Raw genomic sequence first — 22,960 nt, 5'->3', positions numbered from 1 at the left:
GTTACATTTTCACTGCACAGTTACTTTCAAGGAGGAGTTCGCGATGCACAAAGTTAACAGCAATTTTCGGGTCAATTAACAACAACTAAGAGCATTGAAACGCAAGGCTAAACTTCACTATTTCTGGTCCCGCAGCTATCACGTAGTTATTGAAGTGCACGTGTGCTGATACTATGAGTGAATTATAGTGCATCGTTTTGCTCATCTGTAAGATCTGCGGTGCTACTCGCGGCAATGTCATATCGCGGAGTCAGTTTAAAATGGCACTTTGCTTATTTGATTTTTTTTTTTAAAAGACAGTGAATAAATTAAGATGGTTCACTCAAGCCATTTACCATTGGGAGGGGGGGGGGTCGTCAATTCCGGTTAGCTTTGGTTCTCCCATAGACACCAATGCAATAGCAGCTGGGTTTGGTCTGCTAAGTTCATTGAGTAATATAGCCAGAATTTTTTAAGTCGTGGAGTGTCTCGCTTCCTTTTCAGTCTCTGGTTTACCGTTAAATTACACTTACCTAAGACGGTGTTGAATCACCCAGAACTTTAAGTGCACTAGATCATTTTTTAGCTAGGTCCAGCATCTCCCAGTTAGCATGGGTGCTGCATGCAATGCTAGTAGAAGTGGTTAGCACAGCTATCTGTGTTCTCAAAACCACAAGAATGTCCATTACAACAATATACACAGCCACACAATGTTTTCAGACTGTGTGTGGAACTTGTGAGACTATCACACGTTATTTTTGGCATGCGGGCAGAGTGAGAAGGCAATCAGGAAATGCGTCACAATTTAAACATGGTCAACTTTGACACATAATAGGAAGTACAGTTTAATACAGATACACAATGTCAGTTCCTTTGAGGGACATGCTTTTTTAATGCTTTTGAGACCACAACTTCCACTACCACTACTAGCCCAGGAGATGCTGGACCAAAAAAAAACACCTGCCTGCATGGAGGGATGACATCACCCGCCTAAAGGTGGGAGACTTCACGTAAAAGAAAACTATCCCTTTAACAGTAGGTGGGTTGTCCATTGACATCAATGCATGCGTCAATGCAAACATTGACGTTATGCTCAGATCTCTAATTCAGATTTGGTCCTTGGGGAGTATCACACACATGGCATTCACAGCAGACGGGCCGGGGAGAAAGTGTGGTATCCACATGTTTCACAGACAGAAGACCAACTGCAACTAGGAGAATGTCTGCTTTTGAGAACTCTCGTGATTGACACAATCACCCATCGGGTCACATTAACAGTGTCCCACTGACAAACAGTCCCAGAGGGCGAGAGAGAGGGAGGGGGAGACAGATACAGAAACTAAGAGAAAAATAGGAAGGGTAGACAGAGCGTAAAGTAGAGAAATAGCTACAGTTACCTCCTGTGGAAGGATACAGTAGCCCTCTAGGTGATGCTGCGCCATCTGGAAGGAGTTGGGGCTTGTTTGGGAGGCATCTCAGGCAAGCTTTTGCCTCAGTTTCCCTGTTAACTCTGTATATTCCTCAAGATAAGGCTTACCCATATGATTTCCCTGAATGGCCATAGAAAAACATGTATTTGTGTTGTCCTGAAGGCGTACAAAGTGAAAAAAAATCAATTACGAAGTGTACCTTACGAAATCCTACCTCTTCAACGAGTACGTTAAGACATCCGAGTCTTATCCCCCCCCCCCCCCCAATTAATGTAACTTTGAGGAAAACATGTTTACTTAGAACTGTGACATGTGGTTCTCACTTAGCCATCTTAAGATGAACACTGTCACTCTGGAAAAGAGCATCTGCTAAATTACTAAAATGTACCTAAGTGTTATGTTTAAGACATTGAGAGTATCCAACAATGCACTCAACATTAAAAACCATATCCAAAATGTACTGCACTAAACATGCTTTCCTTTCCAGTACAGCCACCTATGGCTTTCAGTATTTACTCTTCCTGGGGTCCCAGGTCAGAGACAAAGAAAGCATCTTTCAGATAAGGACTGACTATATTGGGGGGGGGACTGAGTGTGCTATAGCTTGTCAAATGTAACACAGTACCTTGCTTTCCCCCCTAATAGTACAGTTGGCACAACATTGGACCTGCAGTTTGGTTATTGGGTAACAGATCTATAGTGCCATCTAGAGGTTAAAACTGGGCATAGATACCAAGGCAATAACTGCTCTGCATATGAACACTCCTCATTGGCAAGGCCCGCAGGAAAACAAACAAGTTTCAGTTTAAAGTAATTGATTAGTCAATGTGACCCCCGAAAATAAATCAGTAGTACTGAACACATTTCAATCTCATTAAATGCAATTTCACTTTTCAGAGCTTGACAAAGAAAGAACGTGAAAAACACAGCAACATGCATTGTTCGGTTTAATATAGCTATGCTTTATTTATATTTTACAGTAACCACAAATCTTTGGCTATGTTCAGGATAACATTCATCCAAAATGCAAGTCGTTGACATTGACCTGGTTGCCATCAATACCGTTCTGACACCTGTATAGCTGACACAACAGAAGCCCACTCACAAGATAGTTAAGAGGTATTTTTGATATACCATTTTAGGAAGCCATGTAATATCACCATACAGTAGTTGCCTTTAATACTACATGCTCATGATTGTACTTGAAGCCTTACGATTAATTTGCACATTTCCTTTAAATGATGAAATACTACAATCAATGCTATGGTGCATTCCCTCCTTAATATATTATTTTTTAGAGCCCCCATTGCTCTCTAAAAGCATTAACATCCACTTATTTATATCAACTAATTCGATTGGTTGATTCAATTGGTTACTACTGCTGTTTTCCATTGAGTTTTATTAGAAAGAATAATAATTGTCAAAGTGTAAATATTTCAAAAGAGAGAAGGCTTTGATCTAAAAAGGTGAACTATAAACACCAGTCAACTTCTTTCCTACAGGTTAAAAATCCTAATGATGGATTCAAAATGGAGCCATGTCGTGATCCTGTATGTACCTTGAAAGCTTCCAATGAGATTCCTTGGAGCTTGAGTGGTGCAGCAGAAAGATAATGGCATCTCTTAAGGCATCTATGTGGTAGACACAGTAAACGTGGTATGAACTAATGACACAGCCAACTTCAACTATCAGCCACAAACAACAAAGGAATAAGAGGGGGATGACGAGGAGTATTTTTCCTCAACTGATACAGGAGCAGTAAAGGACAAGTTCACAAAAAAAAGCAAATTGACTTGTTTTTTTCCCCAAGGGGTGTTGCAGCACCCTCAGCACCCCTACTTCCCACAGCTTTGACAAAAAGAAGGGAAAAAAATGACAAAGAGTTAGTTACATTACTATATGTAAAGAAGAGCCTAACTGTGGAATGTGTGATAATAAACATAGTATATCAATATAATGTTATTCGGTTTTAAGAACAGTATTTATAATTCAGGTCTATGACTTATGTCATTATCCAGTATACTTGGCAGTCTTCTGTTCATTACTCAATGTAGAAGTTAGTGACATCTTGTCTGTGTTAGTAACACATGACGGTGTGGTTGGTTTTTGGTCCATGCTGCAGTCAGAGCCGGAGAGAAGGAAGAGGTGAGAGAAGAGGATGAGAGAGGTAGAAGTATAAGCCGACAGGTGTTTTAGGAGTGTAACTGTCAAAGGCTAAAGAATAAGAGGAACAGAAACAAACAGGGTCTTAGTGCAGGATCTCCAGTAGAAGACGTTTGAAGTCTCCTCCACACTCAGAGCTCAGAGCGTCTTTCAGAGGAACATCATACTTCTCCAGGTACAAATCCTTAATGGTCTCCAGGTCAAACTGTTGGAAACAAACATTTACATGATCTTCTGGTTCTAGAATTATCCTCGTATGACATCGATATGTTCTTATTTAGAGGGCAAGTAGTATTCGTGGGTTGCACCTCTGTCCGCACATTGTTATGAACATACGACCCATACTGGTGCCCAGTCATTCTGAACGAAAGACTGAACGAAAATTAAACGACAGCGGCCTGCAAATTCAACAATATTGCTCAATAAATAATGAAATGTCCTCAAATTTACTTTAGAGAGAGCTGGCCATAAGCTAGCAAAGTTTGTAAAATAAAAACGATTGCTAACGTTAGTTAGCTAAAATTCAGTGCCGTCCCCTCAATCTTAACTAGCTAAAGTTATACTGCATCTAAAGCCAATCTGGTGACATCACAATGATTTCCCCTTTTGAAAATGTCATCGTGTTTCCAAGCCACAGTAATGCACTTTAGACTACATCTTTTTCAGGTGGGCATCAGTCCGAAAACATTGAAAACAATATTGTAAGAAACATGCAACCCATGAAGACAGCTAATAAAGTTGAATACGTTTCAAATTATTTGACAAAACACATGGTCCACAGAATCACTCCCATTGCACAAGAAATAATTATAAAAACGGTGACAGTTTTTTTACTATGGTAAACAAAATAATTGTTGCTTTAGCAGAGTGATTCCTGAGCAAGGTCGCGTCATACGCTCAAGCAACAATTGTGGCACCACCTCCATCATACGCCCTACACAATACCGTTAGGAAAAAATATAAAAGGCATTGTCTAACAGGACAAAAGCTTTAGAAACACATTGGTGATACTAAACCCCTTAAAGAGTGATATTCTGTGTCGCATGCCTTGATGTCATACCTCTGAGCGACCAACGATGATGCGGATGAGCGTGTCTTCGTCCGTGCCCACCCCTTTCATTGCGGCGTTCAGGCGACGGGCAAAATAGAGCTGAGGGTTTTTGGCACACCGCACTGTAGAGAAAGATGTGCATGAGACAGATGAACACTTCCCTGTGTGCCACAGAGCTGGAGGGGCACTTAAGTCTAACTCCAGCATTGGGTTCAATGTCATGGCAACTCAGTCAAAAAAAAGAAAGGCCACGGTTCTGTTTACATTTGATGAATGAAAGTTTATTTTGGAGTCTACCCACTATGCTATCGTCTCATGAGGAAGCCATGATTAATCCTTCAGACACTTGAAGTAATTTGCTTTATGTCACATTTACAACTAATGGCAGTGAATGGTTTCACCCTCAGTCAGCTATATTGAAAATATAAAAAACATAACATGAAACAATGTCACTGAGTTAGTTAAGAAAAATCTGTCAATTTAAGTAAATTTATTAGGCCCTAATCTATAGATTTCACATGACTGGAAGAGGCACAGTGTGGGTATAGGCCCACCCACAGGGGAGCAAGGCCCAACCAATCAGAATGAGTTTTCCCCACAAGAGGGCTTTATTATAGACAGATATTTCTGTTTCATCAGCTGTCCACGTGGCTGGTCTCAGGTGAAGCTGGATGGCGAGGTCCTGGGCTGGAGTAGTTACACATTTAGGTTGTTTTAGGAGACGGTCTTATCCAGAGAGACTTACATGAACAATTAGGGTTAAGTACCTTGTTCTTGGGCACGTCGACAGATTTCTCACCTAGTCAGGTCAGAGACTGATACCAACCTTTGCATTACTGACCCAACGCTCTTAAACACTAGGCTACCTGCCGCCCCTACACATGGTCTGTAGTCGTGAGGCCGGCTGGACGTACTGCCAAATTCTTTAAAACGACGTTGGAGGTGGCTTATGGTAGAGAAATGGATGGATCTTGGCAAAGGAGAAATGCCCACTAACAGGGAAGTAAACAATTTATGCTTTGTGCATACGGAACATTGCTGGGATCTTTTATTTCAGTGCATGAACCAAACCCTTTACATGTGTTCACATTTTTGTTCAGTGTATTTAACTTACAGGTAGTTAGCAACCATGTAAAACATTGCCTTTAGAAATGACATACCCAGGGTGATGTAACACTCCTTTAAGGTCCCAGTGGCTTCGTTTTCAATGGCATCCAGGATCTCTGTCCCAGAGAGCTGAAGAGAACAAACAGGACAGTGAACACAGAATCAAGATGGTGATCCATTTGTCCATGTTCATACCGAGTACAAAACATTACTGACTACTGCCAGGCAATTTCCAAGTACTTAGAAGTGCTTCCATTTAAAATGGCAAATGATTTTATTTCCTTATTAAAAAAATAAAAAAAAGTGGGACAGTCCCACTCCTCACACATTTGTTTATTGGATAGGACAGATCGAGGAAAGAGCATTGGGACAGATCTGCAGCAGTATATGTGGGATGAAGGCAGCGGCCACTGGACCAACCTAGTAATAATGGTTATTTTCTTACACTTGACTATTATTGTCAATTTAGACCATTGACAGAGTTCATAAACACACCCCCCCCCCCCCCCCCATGTGCCAAATACCAGGGATACTGCACATACCTGCTCATAGATCTTGAAGGTGGCCTGAAGCTGCAGGTAGTTCCTGTGTGTCAAAATGTCACTGAAGGTGGACTCGTCCGTTCCAAAACGACCCTCTCCTGCCTGACATCCACAAACAAAGACCAGAATACACACACCAGCAGAAAGCACAGGGATACACAGTCAAAGTCAGTGCTTATAAAAAAACAAAGGAATTCTGGCTCGTGATACCATACACAACTTGGATTTTTGCATAAATTACACATTGATGTCAACGGCAGATTTACGCAAAAGAAATTACTCACATTCCACAAGCGCCATTTGTTGAAATCTTACCTTCACCTTCATACTGATTCCTAGAGCATCATGAGGGGTTGATAGACATAAGAGCCTGGTACCGTACATAGTGAGAGCTCACCTCAAACATAGCGGTCGCATCCTGCTCGGCCAGTCCCTCGTCCACCTCAAAGCCTTCATCTCGGTTAGCCTATCAGGGTAGAGGTAGTGAGAAGGGGGTAAAGAGATGCAAAGGGAGAGCGAGGGGGACAAAGAAAGGATGGCGACAGACCGAGTAAGAGTGACAGAGCAGGTCTGGGAAGAATTGACCTATCAAGCGAAGGTATGATGTAATGCCGCTTTGTTGACTCACAAGGAAGGTTTTCCCAAACCAAAATGTATTTTCCCGTTTCCCCATTTACTTCTTTTAACTTGCATACCTAGCAGTCATTCTTATCCAAATTAATTGACATGGTCATTGTGACAGGATTGAGGGGATATGAGTCATGTACCTTTTAGTGCAGGGGAAATGGGAAGGGGTGGGGAAAGAGTGGACACAAGGCCCACAGACTGGCCTCCAGTGGGGAACAACTCCAGTTGGTATCGTGTCACCTTGTCACGTGATCAATTGGTGCAAAATGTGTATATTTGACACATGTACTTCATGCATCTACCTGCAGAAGAGTGATCAGGAGGTTCTTGACATCTCCACTGGTGTCATCCTCAAGGTCAGCCACAAGGTCACGTTCGTTCACTGGAGGGTAAACAAATGGCTCTCACTGTAGAGGTCATTCCAGATGTACAGTACCAGTCAAATGTTTGGACACACCTACTCATTCAAGGTTCTTTTTACATTGTAGAATAGTGCAGATATCAAAACTATGAAGTAACACATAAGGAATCATGTAATAATCATCAAAGTTTGAGATTCTGCAAAGTAGCCAACCTTTGCTTGGCACACCAGCTTCATGAGGTAGTCACCTGGAATGCTTTTCAATTAACAGGTATGCCTTGTTTAAAAGTTGTGGAATTTTTTTCCTTCTTAATGCATTTGAGCCAACCCGTGTTGTGACAAAGTAGGGATAGCATGCAGAATATGGTCTTTTAAGAAATAGGGCTAAGTCCATATGTCAAGAACAGCTAAAATAAGCAAATAGAAACAACAGTCCATCATTACTTTAAGACATGAAGAAAGTTTTAAATTCAGTATTGGCTGACCTTCAAGTGCAGTCACAAAAACCATAATCCGCTAAGAACCTGGCTCTCATGAGGGCCGCCACAGGACAGGAAGACTTACCACTGTTGCAGAGGATAAGTTCATTAGAGTTACCAGCCTCAGAAATTGCAGGCCAATAAAATGCTTCAGAGTTGAAGTAACAGACACAGCAACTGTTCAGAGGAGACTGAATCAGGCCTTCATGGTCAAATTGCTGCAAAGAAACCACTACTAAAGGACACCAATAAGATAATTGCTTGGGCCAAGAAACACACACAATTGACATTAGACCGCTAAGAAATCTGTCCTTTGGTCTGATGAGTCCAAATTTCAGATTTTCCCACCGTGTCTTTGAGAGACGCAGAGGTGAACGGATGATCTCCGCATGTGTGGTTCCCACCGTGAAGCATGGAGGAGGTGGTGTGATGGTGCTTTGCTGGTGACAGTCTGATTTATTTAGAATTCAAGGCACACTTAACCAGCATGGCTACCACAGCAATATGCCAGCACATCTGGTGTGTGCTTAGTGGACTATCATTTGTAAAAGGACAATGACCCAACACACCTCCAGGCTGTGTAAGGGCTATTTGACCAAGGAGAGTGATGAGTGCTGCATCAGATGACCTGGCCTCCACAGTCAGACATCAACCCAATTAAGATGGTTGGGGATGAGAGGACAACAGAGTGAAGGAAAAGCAGCCAACAAGTGCTCAGCATATGTGGGAACTCCTTCAAGACTGTTGGAAAATCATTCCAGGTGAAGCTCGTTGAGAGAATGATAGTTTTGCACATTATTGGCATTAAGGCAAAGGGTGGCTACTTTGAAGAATCTAAAATTTATTAGGATTTGTTGAACAATTTTTACATGATTCCATAGTTTACGTCTTCACTTACTCTACAATGTAGAAAAAGTCAAAATAAAGAAACACCATTTCAGATGTGTTAGGAAAACAAAGTAGCAACAAATGAAGACAAAAAGTTCACAAAACCAAATAATGGGATGTCAAAACGCAATACTATGAAAGGACAGCAATTTGAGAAGAATGTGAATTCAATATCACAACAGCATGGAATGTATCAATAATTCCCTTGACAGACATTGGGTCAGCATATTTTTGTTAAGGGGGTAAACAGTGTCACGTTTCATCGACAGTTTGGAGATTTCCCAAAAGCGCCAACATTACTCTAAAATGAATTTATGATGTCATGTCTAAATATCCACCAGCGAACGAGAGAGGGAACGTGACTGATTCCACTGATTCATCCTAGTGACTCACACAACAAATAAAAGAACACTGGTTGCGTGTGGGTTGACTGACCATATTCTGGACCATAAAATATATTATGAAGTCCTGGCTAAAAATACTTACCCTGGGCATACGCCTCCTGGCAATTCAGAATCTCCTGTTGGGAGAGAGTCAGAGAATAAGAGTCATTCTGCTTTAGCATTTCTGTTTTGATTCACTAAATAATAATATGTTTTACCTTTATTTAAAAAGGCAATTTGTTAAGAATTTTTATTTTCAATGATAGCCTAGGAACAGTCAGTTGACTGCCTGTTCAGGGACAGCTTGGGGGTTTGAACTTGCAACCTTCCGGTTACTAGTCCAACGCTCCAACCAGTAGGCTACCCTGCACCCCTGCTCTGTCAAAAAACAAACAAGTTGGACAGGTAACGATCTGTTGAACAGTATTGTGACAGGTGAAATGGACCTGCTGAATAGCATTGTTTGTCATTATCGTGCGAGTACATTGCTGCAGAGTGCAGATTTGACAGTCCAAATCAATGCTAGTTGGGCCAATAAACTCATGCCCGATAAGCCTTTAGTCAAGAATAATTCATCTTCTGCACATCCTACCATTAGAGTGCTTAATTGCTATATTGTAATTATTGCCTTACCTCTTATCCTACCTCATTTTCACATGCAGTGTATACTGTATTATTGATTGTATGTTTGTTTATTCCATGTGTATTCTGTGTTGTGTGTCGAACTGCTATGCTTTATCTTGGCCAGGTCGCAGTTGCAAATGAGAACTTGTTCCCAACTAGGCTACCTGGTTAAATAAAGGTAAAATAAAATAAGGAGACCCAATTGGCTTAATGGTCCAGTAACAACATACCTGATTGGTGCTGGTGCACAGGATCTCCACCAGAACGGCCTCGTCGGTGCCCGCCCCTTTCATGGCCTTCCTCAGCTCCTTGGCAGAGTAGATGTGGGGCGGATCTAGCATGGCCACAATGGCCATCTCAAAACTACCAGTCAGCTCCTTCTTCAACACCTCCTCCAACTCCTTAGTATGGACAATACATAGAACAGATGGTTCTCAAAAGTATTTCCTTGTGCAAACCCTGTGGTATAGTGGTAACACACCTGCTGCTGTCACATGTCTGCTTCCCCACCAAAGACCAAGGGCTCAATCCCTGTATCCTCCTGTCTAGATAAATCTACATTTATAACAAGGACAGTGGAATTCCACTCTCGTTTAAACAAGAAAGTTTTGACCTCGATTCCTATATAAAAAAAAATCCTATTTCAAGGAGGCAAGCAAAGCAGAATATAGAAATATAGGAGGGGAAATTCTGTACAATGGCATCAAATACAATTTTTTTTAAATACACACGTATTTCCATCACTCATTCCCCGTGCTAACTCATCATTCGGCACATCCATCATGTGACCCAAAAAGTATTTCTCCCCTACAACTCAAATGAAACAAACAGTTGGACTCTGCATTTCACATAAAAAAAGAAACGGTCTTAATGCGTTGACCTCCCGAGTCTATGGATGAGAAACCACTCACATCGTCATACTTCTCGAAGTACGCGTGCTTGATTTCCAAGCGCTGTGCTGATGAACGATTGGCCAGGATCTCAATGATGGCCTCCTCATCCGTCCCTGTGGAGAGGAATCAGAAAGACACTTAAAAACAAATAAGGTTACAAACAGTTGATCTGTGAATACTCAAAACTATCCATTGATGGAGTGTCAATAAATATAATAAAAAATGTATATTGTCCCATTATCATTGTATAATCCGTTGATTGTTACATCTCTGCATAATTGACTCATTTTGCTGGATACATAGTGATCAGGTCACTTTATTTCTAATCAGATGGATGATGTCATACATCTGATGTGCAAGTAAACACATCTATGACCCTATGCAAGGGAGGACAGACACTAATGACAAGTTCCTGTACTAATCCTCAGTACTGCTGGTCTACATTCTGCCCCTTCTAATCAGGAACTGATTCAGACCTAGACGTCAGTCTGGCCAATCACTGACATGGATTAATCAATTCCTTAGGGAGACAAGAAAAACGGCCGCTCAGATTTGAGAATCCTGTAGCCTTTGGCCTAAATGAATGCTTGAATGGAATATTGTGATTTTACGGGAAAATAGGAGTCCATACACTTACCCAAACCTTTGCAGGATTTGCGAATGGCCTTGATATCAGCCACAACATCGAAATCCTCATAGGGGGTAATAGTTGGCTATGGGAAAACTCAGAATCAGGACACCCAAATGACACTAATATAACATACAAAAAGTGCTCTCCCATGATATCATATCTGTCTCAAATAACCATAGGTCTATGCCACATAATTCATCCTAAAAATGAAACAGTCTTTTCGGTATAGATCATGCGAGAAAGACTTCTCCTTCATGGTTGAATACAGTAGACTAGATTCCCCTCCGTTCCTTGTCCAGCAAAAGGGTGCAGTCTCTGTGCGCTGAGTCATGGGGCAATTGCATATTGCTACAAAGCTACTTAGGCGCCAGCCTCCCTCCCTCTTCCTCCCCAAAGACAATGCAACCGTATTGATCATTGAGTGGGGAGCATTTCTGAGAAATTCCAGAGAGAATCAGCCTACTCAAGCTGTTACGCATTTGATATATGGTCGGGTTGACATATGAATGGTCTTACTGCATAGCTTACGTTTATAACAGGCTATGGATAAATTATGCTCCACGCATACACAAATCATATATGAAGGCTCACCATTTACATACATTTTTAAAATTGACATTTTAAAAGCTTTAAAATGATTTGATAAACAATAGCAATGTGATGGGCCATTTAGCTTAATTGTTCTTACATTTTAACATAATATAAATAACTCTTTGACATGTAGATTGATTCAGTCGAGTGGTACCAAGACGCATTTAAAATGAGCGTTAATGTTCGTTTACTTTCCAGCTACACTGTACAGTAGCATCAAATAGGCTACTAGGCATAGAAAGTCAACAAAAGCTGATAACGCACTTAAAAAGAAAATCGTCCAAAACTTGACACTCACTTGGACGTTGCCCATGTTGCAGCTCTTGTTTTCAATCCAGCGAAGATGATGTCCAGTGTCGGATCAGTCAACGTCCTCCTCGCTCGTCACCCTTTAAGCAGTCGCTTCTGCACACGAAGGACCAGCCCTGCAGGCATAGCTGACGTCACCAGCCTTTATCAACTTGGCAGGCTAATTACGACACTGCTGAAAGCGTTTAGTGATCATCCTATCGAGCTACTTAATTTGAATCATTTCGGTTTGTGTACTATGATTTAGTGAATTAAAACCATTGATTTAAACTGTATAACATAAGAGGTATAGGCTACTACTTTTATATTGAATTGAAATCAACTAATGGTGTTAAGAATGAACAAAAATTCAGGCGATAGGACAAGACTTGAACGCTGTTCCCTACTAACTCAACTAGCACAGCTGCAACACATTGCTAATCAGCCTCCACACCTGTCCTCACTCTCCTTAATCACCACTGCCACCCTACTTAAACCTGGTCTAACTAACGTTTCCCCTCTGTGTTCTGTAATGCATGTCACTGTGTTACTAGCATGAGCAAGTTTTGCATGACCCCTTCTGTCTAAAATCTCTTAGGTTCCTCCAAGGATTTAGGCTTCATCTGACCCAATTCTCATTCCCTTCCTGAATCCTTCTGACATCATTACATTTCTTAAAATAAAGATTCTAAACCCATTTCAATATATGGTCCTTAAACTTGTCAAATCAAAAAATAATCACAGCTGAATTGGGTTTAAATTATATTTCTCAATGTGCTTTCAGGTTACTCCAGACAGACTAGAATCTATATCTATCTTCAGACTATGGCATTTTTTGGAATGTTTCATGAACTGAAAAAAATAATCACAAATGTTCCAACAGCACGAGAAAATTTCTCTCAGATGTTGTGCACACATTTGTTAATATCCCTGTTATTTCTCCTTTGCCAAGATAATCCATCCACTTTACAGGTGTGGCATATCAAGTTGATATCAACAAGCTGATTAAACAGCATGATCATTACACAGGTGCACCTTGTGCTTGGGGAAAATAAAATGCCATTTTAAAATGTGCAGTTTTGTCAAACAACACAATGTCGTAGATGTCTCAAAGTTTTGAGGGATCGTGCAATTGGCATGCTGACTTTAGGAATGTCCACTAGAGCTGTTGCCCGATAATTAAATGTTAGTTTCTCTATCATCAACATAGTTTAAGATAATTTGTCAGTACATCTCCAACCAGTCTCACAGCCACAGACCATGTGTAACCACACCAGCCCGGGACCTCCACATCCGGCATCTTCACCTGCGGGATCATCTGAGGGGGGGAGGGGGTAGTAAAGTCCTTTTGTGGGGAAACACAAATTGTGCTTGGCTGGGACCTGGCTCCCCAGTGGGTGGGCCTATGCCCTCCCAGACCCACACATTGCTGCACCCCTGCCCAGTCCATAGATTAGGGCCTAATTCATTTATTTAAATTGACCTGATTTACTTGTTTTAATTGTAACAGTAAATATTTTGAAATTGTTGCATGTTGCATTTATATTTTTGTTCAGTGCACATTGAAATCATGCATAATATAACAAAGAATTAACATCTGGCAAGGTGACACGAAACCTTAGCAGCATTCGTTATACAATACATCTATTTCTGTTCTGGAGATAAAATGTAAGATTTTTATTACAAAAAAAGAATGGGTTACAGTGTATGAATATGACATGAGTTTACAGTAGTTTTAATGCAGTCTAATTTTGTATTTCATATTACAGTACACCTACTGTAATATAAATATGGTATCAAAGCAAGTACTGTATAATGACACACACTACAAAAACCCTAAAATGGACTGTGTTTTACTGTAAAAAAAGTAAACACTACCGTAATCAGAATGAATCAATGAAATTCATTGATGAGAGGGGTTTGTATTTCACAGTATTTAACTGATTGGACAAGGGATTGGTGCACGCAGGTTGGTTTGCTAAGTAGAGTGTTTACAGCATATGATTGAATATTTGGATGCACTTTTAAAGGCCTTTAATTTAACAAAGGCTTCCAAACTGGCAACGACCACAGGGCAAAACAGACCAAAAAGACATGACAAAATGCTCAACCATTTAAGGTTCAAGACTGGCTGCCACTTCAATCTGTCCCCTATACATTTTCTATTGATGGGGGCACTGTAATCACATAAAAGATAAATTGGTACAGCATTCTCACTCACGGATGCAACAAATATAGCTTCTTACAAATCACGCTTCAAAATACTTTGCACCCGCTAGTGATCAAAAGGCTCTCCAAAGATACGGTATGCTACTTGTATTAGGTGTGGTTGAATTACAGCACCATTCAAAATACAGCAAGTCTTTCCCCGCCCACAAAATTTTCCCACAATGCACCATAATTTACAGCACGCTGGAGTAAAATGTTTCAAAGTATTTTACTGTTGATAATATCCTAAATTACTCTATTAATAAAAAAATAAAAAATCTGTTACGGTGTAGATTATGTAATAAAATGGACTAACTCCTAATAAACAAATACGCATAACCACCATCATTTACACACAAGTAGAAAAGACAAAGCCTCTGGTGTTTATTGTCAGAGCACAAAGTAACTACAGTCTCTCTCTGTAATCAGCTTTGACCCTGCACTACAGCCCACAGTCTCTCTCTGTAATCAGCTTTGACCCTGCACTACAGCCCACAGTCTCTCTCTGTAATCAGCTTTGACCCTGCACTACAGCCCACAGTCTCTCTCTGTAATCAGCTTTGACCCTGCACTACAGCCCACAGTCTCTCTCTGTAATCAGCTTTGACCCTGCACTACAGCCCACAGTCTCTCTCTGTAATCAGCTTTGACCCTGCACTACAGCCCACAGTCTCTCTCTGTATTCACCTTTGACCCTGCACTACAGCCCACAGTCTCTCTCTGTAATCAGCTTTGACCCTGCACTACAGCCCACAGTCTCTCTCTGTAATCAGCTTTGACCCTGCAGTACAGCCCACAGTCTCTCTCTGTATTCAGCTTTGACCCTGCACTACAGCCCACAGTCTCTCTCTGTAATCAGCTTTGACCCTGCACTACAGCCCACAGTCTCTCTCTGTATTCAGCTTTGACCCTGCACTACAGCCCACAGTCTCTCTCTGTAATCAGCTTTGACCCTGCACTACAGCCCACAGTCTCTCTCTGTAATCAGCTTTGACCCTGCACTACAGCCCACAGTCTCTCTCTGTAATCAGCTTTGAACTAGTACTGACCAGATGCATGTCATTCTCTGAAATACAGTATTTTTTTAATTATATTATAATATCAACACGTATTCAATATATGTTCAGTATATTCAATAGTATATTCAATATTTAATAATTCAATGCGCTGGATTAAATGTCTAAAAATGTAAGGGTTTTTACAATTTAGCCATCTGTTAGGCTCAAGTATAATTTATTATTTTGGGACTTCATTAGTTTGATATTAGACACCTAATAAAATTGTAATCTGTACAATAATTTATGGATTGTGAGAAGGTACCATTATAAGACTTGTCATAAGCATGTATGAGCCACTTAACAGGGGCTCAATCAAACAAATAACAAATTAACACATTTGTTTCCTTATTGATAGCAGTCTATCATCAACGAGAGATTGCTATCCACCCTGTAGTCTTGTTTACTTTGTCACTGCCAAAAATATGAGAATTTTATAATCAAAAGTCAATGTTCCCCAAAGTACTATCCTTCAGATTCCATTTCCCAAATCATCTCAAACTAACTTCAAACAACAACACAATCACTTTCAGAGACCTTGAAACGACTTGGGTTCGAAATACAGGCCCTGCATACAATAGGTATACACTGAGTGTACAAAACCTTAAGAATAAAATCCTGATTATTGAGATGCATCTCCGTTTGTCCTCAGAACAGCCTCGACTCGTTGGGTTATGGACTACAAGGTGTCAAAAGTGTTCCACAGGGATGCTGGCCCATGTTGACTCCAATGCTTCCCACAGTTTTGTCAAGTTTGGTTGCATATCATTTGTGTGGTGGACCATTACTGATACACACAGGAAACCCAGCAGCGTTGCGGTTCTTGACACAAATCGGTGCGCCTGGCACCTACTACCATACCCTGTTCAATGGCACTTAAACCTTTTGTCTTGCCCATTCACCCCCTGAATGGCACACATACACAATCCATGTCTCAATTGTCTCAAGGCTTAATTTTTTATTTATTTTTTAAATGGTCTCCTCACCTACATCTACACTGATTCAAGTGACATCAATATGGTATCATAGCTTTTCATCAGGTGAAAAGAGCAGGTGTTCCTAATGTTTTGTACTCTCAGTGTACATTGGTTGTTGTCAACAGTTTGGTTATGTATGCTCATCACCACCAGGGTGTAGTGTAGTTCTGTGTTATGAAACAGTAGGTTTTCTCTCCCAGAACAGGGCTTGGTCAGAACTGTTCGACACTACCTATCAAATAACAACAGAAAAATACATTGAGTTTTATTATAAATATTTATTGCAGGTTTAAGGGGGGGGGGAGTTATGTACATGCGATTACAACAGAACACAATATAAATGTACAATGTAAATATTCCTATGTGGATGCAACAGCAGTGTTACCAAGCACTATAGTAATAAGACGACAGCGGTACAAGTTCACTCAACAAACAGGTTATAACAGAGCAGAGTTTGCTAAGAGCAGTGAGACGTTGGGCCAATATGTGTACTGTCATGCAGAAGTCATTGTAGCATTGTAGTCATTGTGAAGTACTTAAAGTACAAATACTTAATAAAGTACTACTTAAGTCATTTTTTGGGGGATATCTATACTTTACTATTTATCTTTTTGACAATTTGTACTTTTACTTCACTATATTCCTAAAGACAATAATTAACTTTTTTTTTTACTCCATACATTTATCCAGAAACCCCACAAATACTTGTTACATTTGAATACTTAGCAGGACAGGAAAATGGTCCAATCACACACTTATCAAGAAAACCTCCTTGGTCATCCCTACTTCCTCTTATCTGGCAGATTCACTAAACATAAATGCTTAATTTGTAAATTATGTCTGAGTGTTGGAGTGTTCCCCTGGCTATCCGTAAATAAATAAAAACAAGATATTGTGTCGTTTGGTTTGCTTAATATAAGCAATTTGAAATTATTTATACGTTTTACTTTGATACTTAAGTATATTTAAAACCAAATACTTTTAGACTTTTACTCAAGTACTGTTTTACTGGGTGACTTTCACTTTTACATGAGTCATTTTCCAATAATGTATCTTTACATGTACTCAAGTATGACAATTGGGTACTTTTTCCACCACTGAGAAGAACTGTGTTACGGATTAGCTGGGTTTTACTCACTAGGAAGCCAATTGGAGAAAAACAGACTGAAACAGGGGAGGGACTAAGTTGAACTTGTCCAATAAGAAATGTTTGTTTCTGTTGCAAAAAATGTCCATTACCAAATGCTGTAGCATTTTTGGATGTAAAACTGATGAATTGACAACAAAGCAATTTCTGGAAGTGCTCTGCCACATTCTATAGCAGTTTTACAAAATGTAAGCATCAAAAATAATCTTCAGTTTGTTTCTTGTACGAACACAAAGCATGTTTGACTGGAAGGAGACCAAATAGATACACTTCCTTAAGGGGATGCATCCTCGTGTTGCTATGGAAGTGGTAACTATGTATGGTGCACCAATGTAGCTATTTCTCCTACTCAACACTTCAAATTGTATAATCTATAAGGCCCCAGAATTAACAGCATACTTATCTGTGCACTGTGCTTCATATGGAAGTTATATTATACACTTCCCGATGACCAACACTCTGAATTCATACTTGGCCCACTACTTGACAAGAATGACCCAGGTGCAGGAAACAGACAAAAGAGAACCCCAGTCTAGAATATTGGAGTGACCCAGGTGCAGGAAACAGACAAAAGAGAACACCAGTCTAGAATATTGGAATGACCCAGGTGCAGGAAACAGACAAAAGAGAACCCCAGTCTAGAATATTGGAATGACCCAGGTGCAGGAAACAGACAAAAGAGAACCCCAGTCTAGAATATTGGAATGACCCAGGTGCAGGAAACAGACAAAAGAGAACCCCAGTCTAGAATATTGGAATGACCCAGGTGCAGGAAACAGACAAAAGAGAACTCCAGTCTAGAATATTGGAATGACCCAGGTGCAGGAAACAGACAAAAGAGAACCCCAGTCTAGAATATTGGAATGACCCAGGTGCAGGAAACAGACAAAAGAGAACTCCAGTCTAGAATATTGGAATGACCCAGGTGCAGGAAACAGACAAAAGAGAACCCCAGTCTAGAATATTGGAATGACCCAGGTGCAGGAAACAGACAAAAGAGAACCCCAGTCTAGAATATTGGAATGACCCAGGTGCAGGAAACAGACAAAAGAGAACTCCAGTCTAGAATATTGGAATGACCCAGGTGCAGGAAACAGACAAAAGAGAACTCCAGTCCAGTATAATGGAACATGTGGCAACATCATCAATTAGTTGTTTACAAAAATGTACTGGTTAAATCAGTCCCACGTTCTTGTACAAACCTGTCTAAATCAGATTGTTGTCTGTAATTCATTCAGTGTAAATTCCCTCACAGGTAGTAAGGACGTGTTTAATGTATTAAAGAGTGTGACAAATCGCGCAAAACTGCAAACTGAGCAAATGTACAAGCAAATAGTGCCGACTAAACATTTCTCTACATTGCGGATAAAGTGACTTTAAGCTGCACAACTAACAACAGGACTTTGTATTTGAACAAATACTTTGTTTGGAATGCTTTAACAGACCGTATTGCATGTTTTACTTCACAAAATGATTTAGTACCACAGTACAACTGTTTTTCCCACCCTTATCTTTAAAACCCAGTTTGCAAGGCATTTGTGTCGTGAATACAAAACACATAGTCTATCATTTTGATTATCATGCACTTTTCTCTGACCCATTGTCTTCAAAATCCCAGGGGCAAACGTCAACCCTTTTAGCAGTGCTAACGGGTTGTTTGTTATTAGAACTCAAAGAGTTTTCTCTCGCTGGAGAAGGCTTTATCTGTGCTACGCTGGCATGCGCGTCCTCTACCTCCCACGGGCACGCCTCCACCCTCTTGTTCTCCGACGCCTCCGGGTCTCTCGTTGAGCTCCTCCGTCTCCCAGATGTTGGCACGGTGACCGGAACACCCTCTGATGATTGGCTGACACGTGGTCTTTCCGAGGGCCTGCTGGAGGAGCTCTCCTTGTTCTCCGACGCCTCCGGGTCTCTCGTTGAGCTCCTCCGTCTTCCAGATGTTGGCACGGTGACCGGAACACCCTCTGATGATTGGCTGACACATGGTCTTTCCGAGGGCCTGCTGGAGGAGCTCTCCTTGTTCTTTGACCTGTGCTGCTTCTCCTCCTTGTCCCTCCCTCCTTTCTCTCTCTCACCCCTCTCTCCCCTTTCTTTGGAGGAGCACGAACCTTTTCGTTTCCGCTTGGAGTGAGCCGTGGGACTGGAGCAGGTCTTCTCCTGGCTGGGGGAAGGCGGGGCTGGGGCTTCATTGTAGTCCCAGGGACAGATGTCCAACATCAGGGTGGGCGGCTGCAGCAGACTCCCTGTGGATTTGGAGTAGTCTGAGTGGAGGATCTTGGGCTTCCCATCAGTTGGTGTGACGCTCCTCTTACGTCTGATCCTCTCTGGAGAGATGGAGTCTGAATCGCCTCCCAACATCGGCTGCACCTCAAAGGCCCAGGGGCACACCTCCGGTTTGAGCAAGAGCGGAGATCTGGGAGACCTGGGCTTCCTTGTTTCTCTGGACTCGTCTCGTTCACACCCCTTGTCTTTGGAGCGCTGTCGGCCTGCAGGCGATTGCCCTGCGGTTCTCTGCTGCTTCTGTTGGGAGCGACTGCCCTTGGTGGTACCCGTGCCACCACCACCATCACCCCTGTGGACCGTGGTGGTCTCTCCCGGAGCAATGGATACATGCTTCTGGGACCTTCCATCCGACGGGGTTGGGGGGTCCTCTACATCCCAAGAGCACACCTCGGAGAGGTCATACAGGTTTCTCCCCGGCTCTGTATTGATGGACGGCTGGCTGCCACTCACCTGCTGCTTCATGATGCCCATCTTGGCCATGGGTGTCCTGGAGTACTCTACCGACTGGCTGATGATCATCTTAGGATAACACTCCATCTCGTCCACCTCAGACAGCATCCTTCCATCGCGACCCTTGAGTCCCTTCTTGCTGGCATCCTCTGCGCTATGGGTCTTGCTGGTGAGCCCGGGCATCTTCTCTTTGGCACTGGTGATGACACTCAGTGACTTCTGCATGATGGACGTCCTCAGCTGAATGGGCTTTTTGTCCGCTGTGAAGTTGTGCGCGCTGGCCGACTTGCAGACCAAGGGCACTGACTCGGCCGGTTCCACCTTTGGGGCAGGATCTGGTGACTTCTTAACCTGCCTCCTAATGAGAGATCCCAGCAAGGAACCATCGCCGGTGGCCATTTTGTCCCCACCCAAGCCCTCTCCGCCGGCAGTTTCCTTAGCTTGGTCACAAACGTGGTCGTAGCTGTGTGACTTATTCAGGCCCAGAACTTTGCTTTTCAAAGAGTCTTCCCTGGACTTGTGACCTGAATGGGACGAGTCGAAGGGATTCCGTCGAAGGGTGCTGCGGTTGCTCCCGTGCTCGCTACCGTCACGTTCCTCACGGCTGCCATAGCTGCCATGTCGGTGCAAGGTCTCCGGGATCTCAGTGAGGCGCCTCATGAGAGAGCGGCCCAGGCCCTTCTTGGAGCTGCGCTTCTTCTGCAGGTGTGGGTTGTTGGCCAGCATCTTCTTGCGCTTGTAGACTTCCAGTTGGGCGTAAAGCTTCTTGAGCTCATCCTACAATGATGACACAGAGGATGGGTTGGGATAGAGAGAGAACGAAGGAAGTGGATGAGAAAACAATGCTTGATCAATGCAAATATTTTGTTGTTGCTCTAGAGACATAAATTGACACCACAGACACATCACAGACACAAACCAAACTAACCATGGTCCATTTCCTTGACAGACCGGAATGTTGCCACAAGGTAGCGACTTCCCACAGGGTTCAGTGTTGGGGCCAATCCTGTTATAATCTACACGCTCCCACTCACCTCACTCCTCAGACATTGAATCATCGACTTTCACTGCTTTGCTGATACTCAAGTATACATCAAAACCAAATCGGACACCATCGCCCTTTTATCAAATCTAGGAAGCTGCATATTTCTTTGTAATGAAAAGCGTTATACAAATTACATTTGAATGACTAATTATTACAATTCTGAATGTTCCCAAACAAAACAGCAAATGGGTGCTTAATCTAAACAGTCTCTACACTGTAAAGATGTGAAAATCTTGGCGCCATACTGGATGGCTGCCGTTTGTAAGCTCCGACCAAACTTTGCTATTTTGTGATTATTTTGTTGTTTATTTTTACTTTATTTTCTCTAAAAGTATCCGCTATCATTTCTTAAAACCGACAAATAACTTTTAAACATCAGATCGGCAGTTAATTACCTCAATTCAGGCTTTAACTTCCACTCATCTGCTCTGGAATCTTTCTGTAACCTTTCTGTGACCAAATTTCCATGCTACCCAAGAGGAAACGCTGACGTTACAGAGGCAAGAGAGGGGGGAAACTGGCGAGATTAAAGGGAAGGGAGAACCGGCCACCTCTCCACCCTCCATTCTACTGGCCAATCATTTGATAATAAGATGGATGACATCCGATCGCGGATTTGCTACCAACGGGACTCTCAAAACTGCAATATTCTCTGCTTTTATGAAACACGGCTCTCGGACAAGATACTCCCCATGGCTATCCAACTCGATGGATTCTCCATTCTCCATTTGCCATTCTCCATTCACTATGGGAGTCTTTCACCCATGACATTAAAACTTGAGAACTTGAAAACCAGAACAAATTAAGTTTACAGAACAGAGAAAAAAAAGGGAGGGACCCTCCTCACCCGTATGTCTTCGGGGTCCAGGCTGTGTTCGCTCCAGGCTGAGGTGATGCTGCTGTTGAGGTAGGACCCGGACCGGCCCATGTCCAGCTCCTCTTCATAGGTTTCAGTGGCAATGTCATCACTCGCCTGGGTCACTGTGGACAGACACTAACGAGAGGGGGACAAAACAGACAGAGTGATATTATTTCAAATGTTCTGGTGCACTTTCCCACAGTGTGTGAGTCTTGGAGAGACATGTCGCCCACAGACAAGATTGATCCCATTGTTTTCTACTTCTGAGGATTCTAATTAAGACTTTAGAAATGAACGGTTTATTCCCCACTCAGCGAAAGTGTTTAAAAGTTCTCCACGGGACTGAAGAGATGAAATACCCAGAAGTGCATTTAAATTACAGTACGATAACCACTATCGAAGCTGTTTAATGTACTGGTTATGTATTCAGGGAAAAGTGACAGGAGAGAGAGCAGGGTTACCTTTGGTACAAACAGCAGCCCCAAAGACACAGTCACGGTGAGGTGTGTGTGAGTGAAGACCAACATGAGCATCCAGTCAGGGTGCCACTGAGGAGCCAGAGTGAACCTGCCGATAAAGACCAACAGGTTTTATTCACGACACTATTATCTAAGTGTAACAGAGTACATTATATCCTGCCACGAGCTGTGGCTGGAACTCACAACCTTCTGCACAACAAGACACCACTCAACGCCAACTGTCTTAGAGAAAGGGACACTGGGAGCAACAGTAGCCAGGAAGCTCAGGGACGCAGAGCTACCACCCTCACTACGAAGACATAAGATTGGACTTGATCCCTTTAAAAAATTATTTTTTAGCTTATGGATTTATCTTTCTTCACAAAGTGTCTTTCTATTCTGTTGTTCTCCCTGACTCAATGAGTTTCGGTTACTGAGTAT

At 42.0% G+C, this 22,960-nt stretch overlaps 2 protein-coding genes across 2 annotated transcripts in view; both read right to left on the bottom strand.

Annotated features, from left to right (window-relative positions):
• Positions 1 to 2,347: 2,347 nt before the first annotated feature.
• Positions 2,348 to 12,166, bottom strand: anxa13l (annexin A13, like). The gene is made up of 11 exons (XM_064992144.1): positions 12,048 to 12,166; positions 11,165 to 11,240; positions 10,546 to 10,640; positions 9,865 to 10,035; positions 9,114 to 9,147; positions 7,202 to 7,281; positions 6,670 to 6,738; positions 6,273 to 6,374; positions 5,784 to 5,859; positions 4,633 to 4,745; positions 2,348 to 3,777 (listed from the first exon to the last, which is right to left on the bottom strand). The coding sequence occupies exons 1-11, from the start codon at positions 12,060 to 12,062 to the stop codon at positions 3,658 to 3,660; spliced, it is 951 nt and encodes a 316-aa protein (XP_064848216.1). The 5' UTR covers positions 12,063 to 12,166; the 3' UTR covers positions 2,348 to 3,657.
• A 4,393-nt stretch (positions 12,167 to 16,559) lies between these two features.
• The window catches only part of LOC135558381 (metabotropic glycine receptor-like), a 123,563-nt gene continuing 117,162 nt past the window's right edge, over positions 16,560 to 22,960 (bottom strand). The window contains exons 9-12 of the mRNA XM_064992142.1: positions 22,523 to 22,628; positions 22,050 to 22,196; positions 19,436 to 20,934; positions 16,560 to 19,312 (exon numbers count right to left, since the gene is read on the bottom strand). Of these exons, the coding sequence (XP_064848214.1) occupies positions 19,003 to 19,312; positions 19,436 to 20,934; positions 22,050 to 22,196; positions 22,523 to 22,628 (2,062 nt within the window). The 3' untranslated portion in view covers positions 16,560 to 19,002. The remainder of the gene's footprint in view (positions 19,313 to 19,435; positions 20,935 to 22,049; positions 22,197 to 22,522; positions 22,629 to 22,960) is intronic.

Source organism: Oncorhynchus masou, chromosome 17, assembly GCF_036934945.1.
Source record: "Oncorhynchus masou masou isolate Uvic2021 chromosome 17, UVic_Omas_1.1, whole genome shotgun sequence".
In the NCBI taxonomy this organism is placed as follows: Eukaryota; Metazoa; Chordata; class Actinopteri; order Salmoniformes; family Salmonidae; genus Oncorhynchus; species Oncorhynchus masou.
Note: the sequence above shows the minus strand (reverse complement) of the source record. Positions and strands in the feature narration are given on the sequence as shown.

Coding starts and splice junctions, on each gene's coding strand:
- anxa13l (XM_064992144.1), bottom strand. Junction 10,036..10,545: donor ACTTCGAGAAGTATGACGAT/GTGAGTGGTTTC, acceptor GTCCATACTAAG/GAGTTGGAGGAGGTGTTGAA. Junction 5,860..6,272: donor CCTTCAAGATCTATGAGCAG/GTATGTGCAGTA, acceptor TGTTCTCTTCAG/CTCTCTGGGACAGAGATCCT.